Source organism: Notechis scutatus, chromosome Z, assembly GCF_049901735.1.
Source record: "Notechis scutatus isolate UNSWTSFEM ecotype Mainland chromosome Z, rNotScu1.2, whole genome shotgun sequence".
Lineage (NCBI taxonomy): Eukaryota > Metazoa > Chordata > Lepidosauria > Squamata > Elapidae > Notechis > Notechis scutatus.
Genome location: NC_142025.1, coordinates 103,708,894 through 103,725,699, shown reverse-complemented (window position 1 = coordinate 103,725,699; position 16,806 = coordinate 103,708,894). Strand labels below are relative to the sequence as shown.

Here is a 16,806-nt window from a genome sequence, read left to right as displayed (position 1 = left end):
TCATACAAAAATAAAAAAATGATGAGCGATTTTCCAGTTCCAGTTAATTTATGGAATAAAAAAGATAAACAGCCATTATTTAAGATGTTTATTGAATATGAAGGCTAGCTACTGATTGTATGATTTGTTTATTTTAGATTTAAATATATATAAATTGGTATTGGGACCAAATTCTCCAGTTCCAGAAATTAGAAATCCTACCTAGAGGTTTATTATTCCATCTATGGAGCACCCACATTTTAAAAAAAATTTCTTTCTTTCTTCACAATACTTCCCTCCTGAAGTGATTTTGTGCAATATCAACTTAAACTAGTTGGCTAAATTAGGAAAAAATGGATGTTTAATCACAAACCACCAAGATCCTGTTTTGACTTAAGAACCTGAGATATCAGCAAACTTCATAATAGAGCAAGTAGCTCTTTCCCCATCCCCAGATACAAATGAGTATATAACTATGACAGTTGCCACTACAAGGACCAGTCATATGTCTTCTTGTCCACCATGACTGTAACTCTGAATGGGTTGCTGAATGGATGGTTGTTAAATGAGGATTACTTGTAATGATGCCTCCAATTCACCAAGCAACAGTTTTTTTTAAAGTGAAAATTACTTTTAAATATGGTAATTGTTAGTTTTATTAACACTAATATTTTAATAGGATTTGGAAAAGAAGAAAATGGCTGACACCACCTGGAAAGAGACATTTGTAACATTGTTGTGCAGATTAATTCATTCATTGATTGATTCATCAAGCACACTATGATTTACCTAACAAGGCAGCAACCCTTTCAATGGGACAGTATTTATCTGATCTTCTCTACTGAATTTACTTATTAAATGTATTACAATCCATGTACAGAAAGTAGGACCTGGAGCTTGTATAAACTTCTAGGAATTTATGGACATATATTGCAGTCCGTTTTGGAGCATTTTGTTTTAAAATATTGGCTCCTTAATTGCTCACCCTCTTGCAAAAAGTAAAGAATTAATCTCTTTTCCCAAGTCAGGATCCGTAAGATTCCCCATGTGATTTTCTGGTGCATGGACAGAGTGCAGATCATCAAGCAATTGCCAATAATTTCAGATGGGGATAGGAGACGAAAACCATTCAGAGATGTTTGAGCCCAAACACCTCTCATTTTAGAAAGCACACTCTCTTGCATTACCTCAGACACAGTCTATTTCCTTTTAAGCGCTACGTCTGCACTCTATGCCTCCCAATAAAGCTACCACCAGGATGAAGTCCTTTCTCACAGCCTGTCTGACCCCTAATATAGCCTCGTGTGGAGTGCTGAGCCATCACCCAAAGTGATCATTAATAACACAGCAGGAGCAATGCTCCGCCTCCTCCACCCCCATCCCACCGGAAGGTTGGTCCAGCTGTCGCATGGGCTTTGCCAGGACCTGCCTGATCAGTTCTGACCGAGATGCTTTGCATAGTTCAGGAGCCTGATGAGAAGACTTGGAACTCAGAAATCCCTGGGAGAAAGCTTCTCTTCTCTCTATAGCAATCCACACATTAAATCTGGTTCTTGATTTATTTCAATTCATTGCCCTGAATGCCTCTGAGACATTACACAGAGGAGAATGACTTGATAGGACTCAGATTCCCATTTGTTTTGGCCAGAGAAATTAAAACTAACACACTACAGCTTTTCCCTGTGAACTGGTTTGTCAGGGTGACATGGCCGGCTGATTCCCTGTAGCCAAGTCACAGGGGCCCCATTTTATAAAGACCGTATTCCGTCTTTCTTAAAGGGCTCTCTATTTCAACTCTTGTTTAAAAATAAAAAAATGTAAGAAGGGAAGGCAGCTATCAGGTTCAAAGTTGCCCATCAACAGTTAGCGTCTGGTCATTGCCTCATACCGTTCATGCCTTTATTTATTTAAATACATTTCAATTACGGTACTTATGTCCTACACGTACATCTCTCTACATAGAATAGCAGAGCTGCATTTTATGCAATCTTTCTGTAACTTCTTTGGTGGCAGTGACTATGCTAATGGATAGCTCTCAAAGAATCACTGCTCTCAAAACTATACAAGAATAATGGAAAAATATTTTCCATTATGCCATTAAGTGTGTCTGAATGGTACCTATGTGAGTCAGAATTTAAAAGAGGAAGAAGTACTGGAAGTTAATGGTGCATCTATTGTAGAACATGTTTAGTTGGCATTTTCTATGGAAAAAAGAGGCTTATTATCAATCCAGCCAGAAAAGATATATACCCAGTACTTATACATACTCTAGCCCGACTATTTTCCTTTTAGCTATTCAAAATGATGATGAAGTAATTTTAAAAATTGTTTTTTGATTGCCGGGAAAATAAACCCCTTCTGATTTTTTTAAAAAATGGACTTGAATACTCAACAGGCCCATTGAGCTCAGAAAGTAAGAAGGACTGGTTAGTACTTGGATGGGAAATTATCAGAAATACTAGGCTTTAACCTTGAATAAGAAGTAAGAAATGCCCAAAAGAAGACAATGACATGCAAGGATGTGAGAGTTAAATCACTTGTGTCCCATTTTATTGGGACTGATCCCTTGTGATAGTGATGGGTGGGTAGGCAAAATTAAGAAATGTTACAGTAGAATAGAATCATTTGCATTTTGACAAAGGGCACATACAATTAGAGAACGTTGGTTGGCTGGCTGGCTGGCTTTTTAACAGTTTCTAAAGAGGAAGAAGGAAATTCTTAAGGTCATGATGTCTAAGTTCTCCCAATTTAATCGTTTACTTCCTAATATAAAGGTCTGTTTCCCTCACTCCAGTTTAGGAGGGTTTCCCCTAAACATACCCTGCAAACATGAAGCAGTAACCACGAGTAATATCAATGGCAGTGTTTCTCAATCTTAGCAACTTTAAAATGTATAGACTTCAACGGGTTGGCTGGGGAATTCTGGGAGTTGTAGTCCACAACTCTTAAAAGTTTCTCAGCATCTGCCCATTAATTAGAAAGGAAAAAAACACCAATTTGATAGTAATTTCATTCCTTTATTTGCAACTGGAAGCCTCAGTAGATATAAAATGAGGCTTTTGCACGTTGGAGGAATATCGTGATTTCTTTTGAACTGTTAATCATTCCCTCTCTTTAGAATCTCAGCTTAGGATCTTTCACTGAATTTCAGGCTGGCTTATCAATAAATACTTATGTTCTCATAGGCTTTATTTGGGAGACCTTAACTTAGGATGATTCACTGATAGCTACAGTGATCATATTTTCCTGGGGGTCGGGGGAGGGGAATAAAGGACAAACCTGAAAAGGGGCATATCTCAAAAAGGTTCATAAAGATAAAAAAACTGCAATTGTTTATATTTATCTCTTTGCTTTACAAATAAAATATATATAAATGTATTGTAAAAAGATAACTCAATTTTCATACTTTTCACATGCATGTGAAAAACTGCATTGTAGTGCCATTTGTACAGCAAGCATTGAATGACCCAATTAAAGGACAAAAGTGAGTCTGAACAATAAATCAATCTATGGTAAGCTTCCTAAAGGGCTATTCTTTATAATACAGGACATATTGTCACTATACCTTTATCTCTTTCACCTCTTCCCATTAGTGCTTCTCTGACCTTTCATGAGCTCCATCTCACTTTGCCTTTTGGGGGACCTTCTGCCCTATTAGGGACACAGAGGGAGTAGGGTTTTCTGCCTAAGAAAGCAGGCAGGGCCAAGTTTATAATTAGCCCGCCTGGCTTTAGGCTGCTTTCGCTGAGCCCCTAAAGTAATTCAACCCACAAGCTGAAGATGAATCCCTTGGCATCAGCACTCTGATCAAGCTAGGCCTCTCGGTTTACTTTACTTGCTTCTTATCAGGGAGTTCACTTTCACCATTGCAAAATCCAGGCATAGTTGCTTCAAACCCAGAAATGCAAATTATCCACTATGCAAGGTTTAAAGGGGAAGGATGTCCCTCCAAATGTAAAGTTAAACCCTAGCAGTAAGTAATAAATTCAATAAAAAATGTACAAATAACTAAAAATGTGCAGTGGTTCTCTGCACTCTCTAAGCATATTCTCATCTCAGTGCATATTCTGTCCTTACACAGACACTCAACTATGTGTGAATCCATTTAGCTGAGATGAAAGATGCAGATCATACATCTTTAGATTCATTTTCCTAGAATCTGAATCTAATGCATGTTTCAAAATAAATGTTGTACACATTCAGTGTGCAGTAGTTCTTATATGCATCTTACAATATAGATATTTCCATAGATTTCATTATTAACAAGATTGATCCTAGGCAACATCATTATGTACATATATCCGGAATGCTTATCATACTGGTAGTAATCTCAGAGTCAAAGAAGTGAAATCAAAAAGTAGGCTTTCCTGTGTTTAAAACTTAAAGCTCAAAACTAGAAGATTTGTATGCCTCATGCTTAAAAATCTCATGGTGACATATAATTCAGCTATGAAGTAGAGTGGGGTATTTCTTATTACACTTTAACTCAGAATTGGATTTTGATTTAAACACTTTGTATGATCGCTGTTCCAATAGCTGTATGAAATAAAATTGGGCATCTACTCTAGCAGATGTCTAAATCACATCAGTCATATAAACACCATTCTTCACACTGTTCCAGTTTGTGTTATACAATTAATATGCAGTTACCAACTTGACTTTCTCTCCATATTAAGAATGAGATTATCAAATGTTCCAGGCACACACACCAGCATCAGCAAACAGAATTTTCTGTAACAGAAAATTACAGTTGGAATTTAGCAATACTTTTTATTACTTTATTGTAATATCTAAGTCACTACCCTTGAAAATAGAACGGGAGTATGAATAAATATATAAGTAAGTGTAAATCTCAAATATATTTCCAATTCAGTTTTCTCCAAATAGAATGAGAGTGCCACAATGAACAGGTGTTTTAGGAAATAAAATTTTAACTCACCTAGTGGTAGATAATAAGGAAAATGCCTTTGCAATTGCCAAAACTCATTCCCTGTCCATATTGAATACAATGAACAGTATAACCTAGTGTTAAGTTCCTATATAATACTGTTCCACAAATTTCATAAAATAGACACAGAATATACTGTAGACAGAATTCATATCCTAATAACTGAATCTGTGCGTTATCAGCACTGCTTAACTATGATTCATTTATTACTCATGGATTAATTGAATAAATCACAATATATGGGGTTCCCATAACATTGTAATGTGGATAATTAAGCTATCATAGGTAGCCACCTATGATAGCTTAATTATCCACATTACAATGTTATGGGAACCCCATATATTGTGATTTATTTTCACATAGCCACTGAAGCTGCCACCAAACAAGGTGGTAATAGTTTAACAAGATTTGTAAAACATGTTAAATGCATTCCACTCTAATACAAAATTCTTTATTTATACATATGAATACATACATAGACTATACACATAGTTTATATTTACATAAGATCTACCTCCATCCATGGAGGGGTCAGAAAAGGTCAAGGTGCCAGACACGGTCGTATAATTGCAGCTTTCCTCTTTTTATGTATGTACTGGTACTATTCATTCAAAAATGGAGAAGGTCAACAGGATATAAGGATACCCACATACAATGCTGAGCGTGATCCATTGTGAAATAGCAGATATGGTGTCCAACTGCAACTAGAGGATGAAATTATCAGTTCCCTGATCAATTAGGATTCAGGAGACTCCCTGCAAGTTTCTTTGTTATCAGTAAATAGACCTACTAATTTGTCAATTTCACAAAATTGGCAGGAAAAAATAATATGAGGAAGACATCATCCTAATGTACTCCACTGGTAGTCGAAGGGAAATTGTTCACTTGTTGGAATTGTTGAACTCTCCTCCATTCTTCTTAAGAGATATTGCTGAAAAGACTTGGTGAAGATCACACTTGGATAAATGAATACTGTCTAAAGTTTTAGACAGATGCCAGCAAAGACTTAAGTGAACCAACTTTCATGCATAATGGCAGTTATAAACCACTTGTGATGCACACAGCTTTGCAAACATGATGGTTTTATATCAGGTCATTTTTTAAAAACACATCTATCTCAGTACATGTAATATTACAATCAACATTCCTAAAATAAATAAATCTGTGTGTCAAAATAAATATCTTCAGTCAATCCTATACTGCAGCACTAATACATTTCAGCACATGGTCTGGAGGCGATCCAAAATATTTGGAGAATCAAAGTCTAAATAAATTGAATTAAACAATTAGGTCTGAAATTGGGATTGAAACTGATATCGTGGCAAGACAAAAAGTCTGTTGGAGTGTCTGGCATGACAATAGGAGACCCAAGTCTGTGCTCCTTTCATGTAGTTCTTAGGTGGCCTCAGAAACAGTATCTAAGAGCCTAATATTGCTTCCAAAGCTCTACCAGGCAACACTATGCAATAAAATGCACAAAAATATACATTTATGGGGGCATAAAATCCATGAAAAATAAACATAACTTAGGGAAATACATTATCAAGGTAATCACATGGGTGCGTATTTAGAAATAAATCCACTGAGTTAATAGGATTCTCTTTTAATAACTGCATTCAGGATTATAGCTAAAAAATAATAATCAGTGAATAATTTCCAGAAACAGCTTTTGAGCCGCCTCCTGGAGAAAAATGTCTGGGGCAATTACTGGGAATGAGTAAGAGAGACAAGAGAAATGAGAAAGATCAAAGGAGTTCATGGATTTTCCTTAAATTTCCATTCAGCTTATCTATAAAAATGGAATTCTTCAAAATAACCTACAAATAGTTTTCTATGCTACATTATGGAGACAATTTGTCTTCTTTCAAGCTGCTCCTTTAAAAAAAAAAAATCTCAGTCCATCTTATAGCCCTGGACTTTTTTAGTAATCTCCCATCTGAGTACTAATCAGGTCCAACCATTCTTAGCTCTTTTTGAGACCAGCCAATTGGGCAGATGTATATTTAGAAATAGCTGCTACCACCTTAATAATAAAATGAGTGCCAACTCTTGAAGGACAACTTCAAGGCCCTGCTTTTCCTCTATCAGTCTTCATCAAGAGCTTGAACTAGACAGTCCTTCAAACAGAAGCCTGTGGAGCAGGAATAGCCAGTCCAACTTCCTTGATTTGTTGAGTTTTTCTAGTGTTTGACTTTTTTTCAGAGGATTGAGCAAAAATTATTTAGTTTGAGGGTGGGGAGAAAGATGGCCTTCTTCTGGTAGGTGGTAGTCATCCTGTATCTTGAATCAAATCACAAGACATCTTGTGATGTCTTCTTTGGTTCAAATCAATCTTTGGCATCTTTGATTAAAATAAATCTTTCAAAGCCATTTACTATGTTCAGGTTCTCTCTAAAATGGTTTCCTTTGCATTTCATATTCATCCCTTTACCAACATATTTATCCAGCATTTCTTTGTACAAAAACAATCCCTTTGACAAGATACACAGAACTTCATCATCAGTCAAAAAGTTTTTTTCTCTGACAAGTTGTCCTGAAAACAGGAAGAAATGCTTCTTCTAAGTTTAGTATTCATGTTGTATCTTACAGCAATACATGTTCTTCCTCAGCTGGCTAACAGTTCAGGTTATATATTGAGCCTCAGTTCTTGTGGGTTCATAACTGAAGTATGATCTAAACATATGACTGAAATTCCTAGCTCAAAGATCATAATTTTAGCCTGTTGTTCCAATTCCAAATTTTTCATCCCTCAACAAGCCACTTAGGGCTCTTTTTCCTTTGCAGATACTTGAGGGTTTAGTCAAAGTTCCTAGATCATAAGTGGATGTCTGATGATAGACATAAACCCTCACAAACATAAACACACGTGTACCCACTTGCACCAGTCCTCCTACCTCAAATCAGCTGACTGTATCCCATCTCTCCATAGCAACACAATGCATGCTCTCTGTATTCATATGCTTCTCACCTTCTTATTTCTTTATGCAGGGTTGATGACACCTGTTAGGTGACAGTGATGTGCAATGCATCCAAGAACTTGGCAGTGAGATATGGAAAAAAATGGCTCATCCCCTTCCTTGGCTTCACAAACCTGGTACCACATTTCCATAGTCTCATCTACATCAGGTTCTTTGCACTAATTTCTTCTACTCTCTAGCCTTTCTTTGGTATGCCACACTCCCTAGCAGTGGTTAAAAGGTTAAAAATGGTCTAAACATCTCCCAAAATCCAGTTCCAAGGCAACCCGTAAAATGAGGCAAAATGAGGCAATGGCTCTGGTTGAGAGTTCTGGGGGAAGAGGTAGTACCAGAGGTATGTGCCACATGTTGGGTCCTAAGCTCTCTAACTTGGCCTGATGCCCAGTGGAGCTGATTATTATTAGGATGGAAATACTTAATGGTCAGTCCATTTGGCTTCTTTCAAAGGATCATTATGTACTTGGTCCCAGGGAACTTATTGTCCTTGGATAAGTCCTGCTGAGCCTCAGTTCCTATAAGAAAAGGAACACAGGTTGCATTCTTTGATAGGTATACGGAGGCCCCAGAAAAATAATCAGTTTCCACTTCTTGCTTCAGTGTTAATTGCCAAGTGTAGCATGCATTCCTTGGGCCTGCAGTTCAGAGAATTCAAACAAGCAAACCAGGTCAATATTTGAATCTGTGCTTGGAGTGGAATCCAGCCATTTCATTGCTTCATACTTTTGAGAAGGTACATTTTTGGATCCCATTCAGGATTAGGAACATGTGTGATTTACTCTTTAAAAAAATAATTTCCAAAGCCATAATTCAAAATAATTTCCAAAGCAAATATATAGGTATAATTTCTGTTAAATCAATCTGAGCCTAGAATTTTATTCTGTGTTAGTGTTAGATTAGAGGCCTCACGTTTCTATACCAAACCTCAAAGCTAATTACCCCAATTGTTCATGATTTCAGCAGAATTATTTGGAAGAGAGCAGTGGAAAAGGAGAGGCATTTTCCTGCAGGTGTTGCTAGAATCTTACCACCTGGGATTCCAGCAGTTATCATATCTGGAGAGTTCTAGACCCGAGAACTCTATGTTCTTGAAGAAAGAAAAGGAAGATTCCCATGATAGAACTAACTACCAGATCCGCCATTCCATGGCCTTTTAATATCAAGGCAAATTCTGTTGGGTGGGAGGATGGGATAAATTTTCAGATGTGCAAGTGGCACGCATAAAGGTAGTATAGGTTGGGGCCTGGTCTTACTCCATTTCACTCCATTGCTTTAATTTACTCAAGTTTGCTTTACTAGTCCTCGACTTACAACCGTTCATTTAGTGACCAAAGTTACAATAGAAAAAGTGACTTATGATCTTCTTTCAGAATTACAACATTTGCAGCATCCTCATGATCATGTGATCATATTTCAGGTGCTTGGCAAATGGTTCATACTTAAGACCGTTGCTGGGTCCCAAGGTCATGTGATCCCTTTTGCGACTTTCTGACAAGCAAAGTCAATGGGGAAGCCAGGTTCAATTAACAACCGTGTTATTAGCTTAACAATTGCAGTGATTCACTTAACAAATGTGGCAAGAAAAGTCATAAAACGGGGCAAAACTCAACAAATGTCTCACTTAACAACAAAAAAATTGGGCTCAATTGTGATCATAACTTGAGGACTACCTGTAGTTTATTCGATTACCTACCTCCACACTTTATTCAACTGCTACACGTGGTAGTCATTTAACTCTTCATAAATAGGAAAACTGGCATTGACTAATGTGCAAAGTCTTGAACATATGGCAGTTATAGTCAGTCCAATTTAGTTCTGTCCCCATGACAAATACTTTCCTTAATCTGGGAATAGTTAAAATGAACAAAGAAAAGATTGCAGTCGATTGGATTGCAAGAATTCCACTTTCTTCCACCAAGAAACTGGGTTTCTTCTACTTTAGCATTTTATCTCAGCACAGGGACCTTTGGTTCACTTGGGAAATACACAATACAATTTCTATTCTTTTATTCTACAATTGCTTCAAATCCTATTTTTTTAAAAAAAAATTCCCACGACTGTAATTGTGTTACCATATAGCTCTTTCTAATTATTGTAATCACTGCAGTTATCGTAACCACTCTAAATATATAAAAGTCACTCTTTTATATATTTTGGCTCAATATGCCTTTGATCTAAGCATGACCTCCATTGTTTATCCACAAAAAGAATGATAAAGGGTTTGGAAACATGATGCCTATATATCACCTGTGTTTGTAAGAATGTCTTTTTATAACGTAAGTGCTTAGCTGCAGTCACTCAATTGTTTTTTTTTAATATTTTTAAAAAGGTATGCATATGTACAGTGTACACAGTTAAGATTTAAAAACAAACCAGCCTAAAACCATAGCAGGACTTCCCACTTGTAATGTCTCAGGGCTGGACAGTAGTTTGTGGCATGTGCTTATGCTATAAAAACCAAGTGCATTTCTCCCACTACTGTACTTTTATGCATTGGTATACAGCACTTGAATATGTTATACAGCAGATATTAGACTGCATTTATTAATATACACCCACAAAGTCACAATTCTTTTTGGAGAAATATCTTACCAAATATACTGCTGTCTCCAGAAATTAGAGGATCTCCACTGCAAATTCTGCTCAACTGTTTTTATGAGAAGAGACTTTGCTTTGCATATTTAAAGCCTTAAATTAAAATTTTCCTGCAGTTGACTTTTATAGTAAGCACAATGTCAGCCAATTAATGACATCTAAGCAATTTTGCTTCTTCATTCACAAGTAATAAATCATCTCTGATATCTGTATACAGCTATTAGAAAGGATTAACTAGCTGTGGAGGGGATAAGTATATACATCCAGGCAAATAAGTATAAGTTATCTTAAATGAAGTAGCCATCTGGTGACAAGATGAGACAGCAGAGGGAAAGCAAACCCCTATCTTGTTTTTATTCATTTTACAAATGGTTTAAGGTGTGGCTCTTTTAAAGCATAACTATTTATTATTCAGGATTGTTGTATTGCTTTCAATATTTTTGCTTTCCAAAAATGTCTAGGAGAAAAAGAGGAAAATGAAGGAAACAAAGAACTTTTAAAGTAGGGTGGGTGGGAGGGAGAAACAGTGGGTCCTTCAGTTAATTTTGTTCTTCAGTTTTCTTCTTTCTTCTTCAGTTTCTGTTCTTCAGTTTTGTTCTTCAATTTTGTTCTTTTGCTCTTCAGTTCCTCTCATACCCAGCAAGGGGTATGTTGATGATGGGAACTGCAATCCTACACCACCTGGAACATCATAAGCTCTCTATATTCTACCCTAAATTGCACTAAATTCTAATTCAGCTTTCACCAACCAGCTACCCTCCAAAAACTGGCCAAAAATATTGGGAATTGTACTCAAGTCAAATTCTGAAGATCAACCCATTGTGGAAATGATTACTGTACAACTGTATTTGGCTGAAAAAAGTATGTTTCAAATCTGCATCAGTAAATGTCCTATACATCAGGAGTTCTCATTAAATGGCTCTGAAGAGAGTGGGGGCCGGAATATACACATGAAGAAAAAATTATAAAAAGATAACACAAGGAAGTACAGTTTAAGGTAAACTTCTCATATTGTGCTATTTGTTTTTTTTTAATGTCTTGTGTAAAACCAGCTAATGTAGTTTATGTCTTACTGTGCAATATATGAACCAAATAAACTAGGCTTTGTGCTGTGTGTTAATTTAGCCCAAATGTCAAGAGTACGCGACACAAAACAAAGACGAAAGGGTAGGTTACAAATGAATGCAATTACATACATATAGTAAACATTTTTACTAAATTTTGAGAATGAGAGTTCACAGTTGCTTATAAATAGAGACAGAAGTTCTTCCTGATCTGGAAACAAGATTAAAGACTACTGAAGTGAGAGGAGTGCTGTAGAAATTGTGACATGTATACTTGGTTAAATGTTTATGGAGATTCATTCAGGTCATAGTTGTTCCAAAGGTGCTTTTTCAAGAGGCAACTGGACTTTCTGATTTTTCTCTGAAGACGTTTCACTTCTCATCCAAGAAGCTTCTTTAGAAGGAGCTGAAGCAGCTTCTTGGATGAGAAGCAAAACATCTTCAAAGAAAAACAAGAAAGTCCAGTTGCCTCTTGAAAAAGCACCTTTATACTTGGTTAGTTTTTTTTTTTACATTTCATTATTCTGCTAAGAAAGCTCAAAGTGGCATAGGAATTTCAATCTGCCATTTTGTTCCCATAAAAACCCTGAGAGATAGCTTAGATTGAGAGAAATTGAATCCATTTAATCAATCCCTAAATCAATTTAATCTCCGTGGTTGGGCCCATGGTCTCTTTTTATATCTCTTTTAGTGGATCAAGAAGAGTTTCTACTTGAAATCGTTGATCTGTTGTTTTTTTTCTCTCCTTGCGTTCAGTGTTTTTAAAACATACAGGGAATTTTCTGTTTGTCTGTGACCATGACAAACTATAATAGAATATCATATATTATAGAATATAATGAAATCTATATAATCATAGAATATAACACCTATACATCAGGAAGTTTTAAGCCTACTTTTTCACCTTCCTGATCAACACTCAATCAGTGCTCTCAAGCCATTACTATTTTTATGCCCCCAGTTTCCCCTTCATTTCTTACAATACATCCACTTGGATGGTAGGCCTTAAACAATTGTCTCCTACCATTTCCTGTGGCAGACAGAAGCAAAATCTGCCTGAATGTCCTTGTCAGATTTCAGAGTCCTTTCAGTTTCACCTTAGCAACTAGCACAACACAAGCAAAGCACCAATCAATGGCACATTCCTATCCACCAATTAGCAAAATTCAAAAACAGAGTGATGGGGAGATCAGGGGCCAAACACACTGTTCGCATCCAAAACAGAGCAACCTGGGCAGGGTACTAGCCCCTATCAGTTATTACTAACCCTCCCTACTCAATATTCCATTTTATCTTTAAAAAAAAGAAAGAAAAGGACAGGGGTTGTTATCTTCTGTTTCCAGATGGGTTTGATGATAATTAGCTCCCTTACCAGGTTTTGCAGGCTCAGGCATGGTTCAAACCACAGGACAGATAAATGCTGGATCTGTTCGAGGTTAGGTTTTCCCTGGAGAATGCACTCGGGCTAGTGGCTTTAAAGACTCAGCAAAGGGGACACCGAAGTTGTCACCTGACCCCCAGGGCCTGTTGCCAAATTCCAGAGCTGTGGCATAAACATCTTCAAATCCCTAGCTTGGCTTTACCAAAAGAGAGAGAGAGAGAAAGAGGGTGGGGGAGTGGAGGGAGGAAGAGAAGGAGGGAGAAGAAAGAAGAGAGAGAAAGAGAGAGAGAGTCCATATATGGGAAACAGAGGAAAGAGAGGTGTACAGCCAGGAATGGGTTCATATTTGAGAAAAGAGGGACCAATGAACACAGTAGCATCTCCGTTAAATTATCCTTTATGAAAGATATTGGAATAATGAAGACAGTATTTCTTAGACCAAAATCATGTATTTGGCTCATTTCAAAAATAGATATCCTGTCTTTCTATCAGCTACAGGATGGGTGGGGGGGTAAGGCACTAGGAGGCACATTTTGAAATCAGTGGACCATACTATTCATTAAAAAGAAAGATGTTCTACACCCTAAAATAAATAAGTGAACAAGGAAACTCTACCACTGGCAGAGACTGTAAAGGGGCTTTACTTTTATGAAATGGAAGTGAATCTCCTAAAACTGGAACATATTTCTGTTCCTTACCACCTGAAAGTGTGTGTGTGTGTGTGTGTGTGTGTGTGTGTGTGTGTATGCATGTATGTGTGTGTGTTTATTTAGTTAAAGATTTCTTTTATACCTGAGTGAAAATGCAGGCAGTTATCTATAATGACTTGGTTAAAATTTGATAACCCTGTCAATCTGATAAAATTGTTTCAGGGACTGGAACTAAAAGTTACCTAGTAGTTTAATTATATACTTTTTAAAAAAACTGACCTGGTCTTATATTATCTTCCTTTTCAGTCCAGTGATTCCTGGATTCCTATTAACCTGTTCAAGCTAGGAAGGGGAGGGATTTGTCACATAAATCAGTATAGACTATCGTTCTACCTTGCTTAAAATTTTCTAGTCCAGTCTTTCATTCCCTGACTTAGTATTTTCCAAATATGTTGACATTAGATCTTCTAGGTTTCCTAGTTAGTAAGTTAACCATGTCATCGTCTAGCTGGGATTTGGGGAAACTGAAACCAAGGGTTCAAATCAGCAGCATGAACAAAACTATTCCTGACATGGAAGGATGCTAGTAAATGATGGAATATCTGTTGGCATCGGAGTGGGGAGTGTGAAATAGTTATACGGCTGCCATGTCTAGCCCACAAATCCCTGAGAAATTAATAGTGGGATTCTAAAAAACATTGAAGACTCTTTCTGATTGCCCAAGGTTCCTCTCTGTTGTTCTCACTTACAGAGTCAAGCCCAGGGAACTGGTGCCTGTCTCTTTGCAAAGACCCTAAAAAGCATTACTGCCAATCACAGCACGCAATATACCATGATTATTATTTTTTTTAACAAGCCATGCTGTGGGGAGTGAAAAGAGGTCCACACACTTGCAGGAAAAATGCAAAGCAGGAAAAAAAAATACAACCCACTTAATCAACACATTGATATGGTATTGATTAATGGTTCATGCCCACCCAGAAAACCAGGATAGGTAAACCATATTTAAGTAGATATATATGAATGTATCATATAAATACAATTTATACCATCCAAAGCAGGTGTACTAAGGGGGAAAAAAATCCCAATTACAGTTAAGGCAACAGTCTAGCACTGTTTTGGTGAACATGTAAAATTTAAATAAAATAAATGGAGGTTATGTTTGGGTTCAAAGCATCCTGGTTTTGTAGATGGGGTGGTGTGGGGCAAGAGACAAACACCACTCTGATTTATTGATCAAGGCAGAGCAGCAAAGGTAGAGGGCAGATGTCGCATATCCTGCCAGAATCTATCTTCTTGCCTTTGAAAGAAGGGATCCTGACTGACTGACTGGAAATTGCTGCCTCTTTCCAGCCTTCCTGAAAGGTATTTGGATTCTAGACTTCTCAAAAAGATCCCGTCTACTTAGGCATTAGTGCCCCTATGTGGCTATAGGAGGTAAACATCACTTTGGCACCATCAGTAAGTAGGATTCACCAGACATATGTGGTAAGCAAGCTCTATAGTTCCTGTAATAATTATTCATTTCATTTCTCTCTTCCTGTCTTGCAGGAGCTCAACGTAGCGTGGATCGGGTTACATTATCCTAGTTTTTCCCCAACTAGAGCTTTGTTAGGTAGGTTGCACTGTGAGAAAGCAATTTACTGGCCCAAAGTTATCAGGAAGCCTCTAGGACTGAGTGTGGAGTAGAACCTGGTGTTATCTCCCCAAATCCAGAAATTTGCCCACTACATCCTAGAGCAGTATTTCTCAAGAAATATATCTTGAGAAACACTGCCTTACAAGTTGTCAATATGTTAATCCAAGTGAATATGCTTCAACTGACACTATTTATCAAAGGTAACACACTGCTTCAATTTTGCATTTGGAAAAAAAGGAAAAACAAAATGAGAAACTATTGCTATTATATCCAGATAAAGACCAGTAATGATAAAAGAAACTCAAACTTTGCTGCCATCAAATGGTTGCCCAGGTTTTTTCAATCTGAACATTAAGCTTCCTTTCTAACACAAACCGATCATATGTTTAGCATTTTGGAATTGTTGCTGATTAAATTTAAGAGCAGCAGAGTTGATTTAGTTCATACATAATTTATGCCATAATTTATTTATTTTGATTAATGAATCATAGTTGCCAAAATCACACCATGCAGGTGTTGGAAGAAAAATGTGGTCTGATTCCAAGCCGGGAGAAAGGTGCTGGAAACAAAATGGAGGCTGACTGGAAAGAAGGACTGCATTTATTAAAGAGCAGAACGAAAAACAGCATGTAGTTCTGGGACAGCTGACAAATTGATTTGATATGTACATGGATTCTTATAGGGTTCTGAGATGCTGCAGGGGCTTGTGCAATGTAGTGAACCTGCTATCTTTTTCACTGACCATTACAATATATTCTTACTAGAAATCAAAAGAGCCATCAAACTATATGTACCAATAACAACTCCCAAAACCCGGAAAAACAGATTACCCATAACAATAAGGAAGCTTCAATCCAAAAAGAGATCACTTTGGCAAAGAAACAAATCTGGTCACGTTACCAACTTCAAAAGCCGATACAAAAATCTATGCCACCAGATAAAAACTGAACGCACTAATTATCACATTAAACAAGAGGAAAACCTTCTACACACAAATTCCACCCGTGCTTTCTACAATTTTATAAACAACAAACTAAAAGATTCAAGGTCTATCCCACCCCTGAAAGGACCTAATGGCAAAAACTGCAACAATGACACCATCAAAGCAAACCTCTTTAACACATTCTTTGGCTCAGTATTTGTAAACAGCAATGGATCAAGCCCAGTACTTCCTAGTCGAACCACTGACAACTACAATGATCTAATACATATCAATTTTACAGAAGACATTGTTGAAAAAGCACTGTGCAATCTAAAACCATCCTTGTCTATTGAACCAGACGGAATATGTACCTACTTCTTTAAAAAGCTATCCACTGCCATAGCCGAACCTCTAAGCATAATCTTTGAAAAATCTTTCAGGACCAGCTCCTTGCCAAAACTATGGTCACAAGCCACGGTCATCCCCATCTTCAAAAAGGGAGACCCCAGCCTAGTTGAAAATTACAGACCAATCTCCTTATGCTGTGTCACCTGTAAAGTCATGGAATCAATTATTAACCAATCCATTATCCTCCACTAAGAGACAAACAACCTACTCTCTAATAAACAATTTGGTTTCAGAAAAAAACTATC

At 37.1% G+C, this 16,806-nt stretch overlaps 1 protein-coding gene across 2 annotated transcripts in view; it reads right to left on the bottom strand.

Annotated features, from left to right (window-relative positions):
- Positions 1-13,059, bottom strand: part of MYBPC2 (myosin binding protein C2) — a 60,452-nt gene extending 47,393 nt beyond the window's left edge. The window contains exon 1 of one of the 2 annotated variants that reach the window (XM_087948151.1): positions 12,934-13,059. In XM_087948151.1, the coding sequence (XP_087804277.1) occupies positions 12,934-12,955 (22 nt within the window). In that variant the 5' untranslated portion in view covers positions 12,956-13,059. Of the gene's footprint in view, positions 1-3,544; positions 3,609-12,933 lie in introns of those variants that run through there. The other variant, XM_087948149.1, reaches the window with a different exon arrangement.
- Between the last annotated feature and the right edge of the window lie 3,747 nt (positions 13,060-16,806).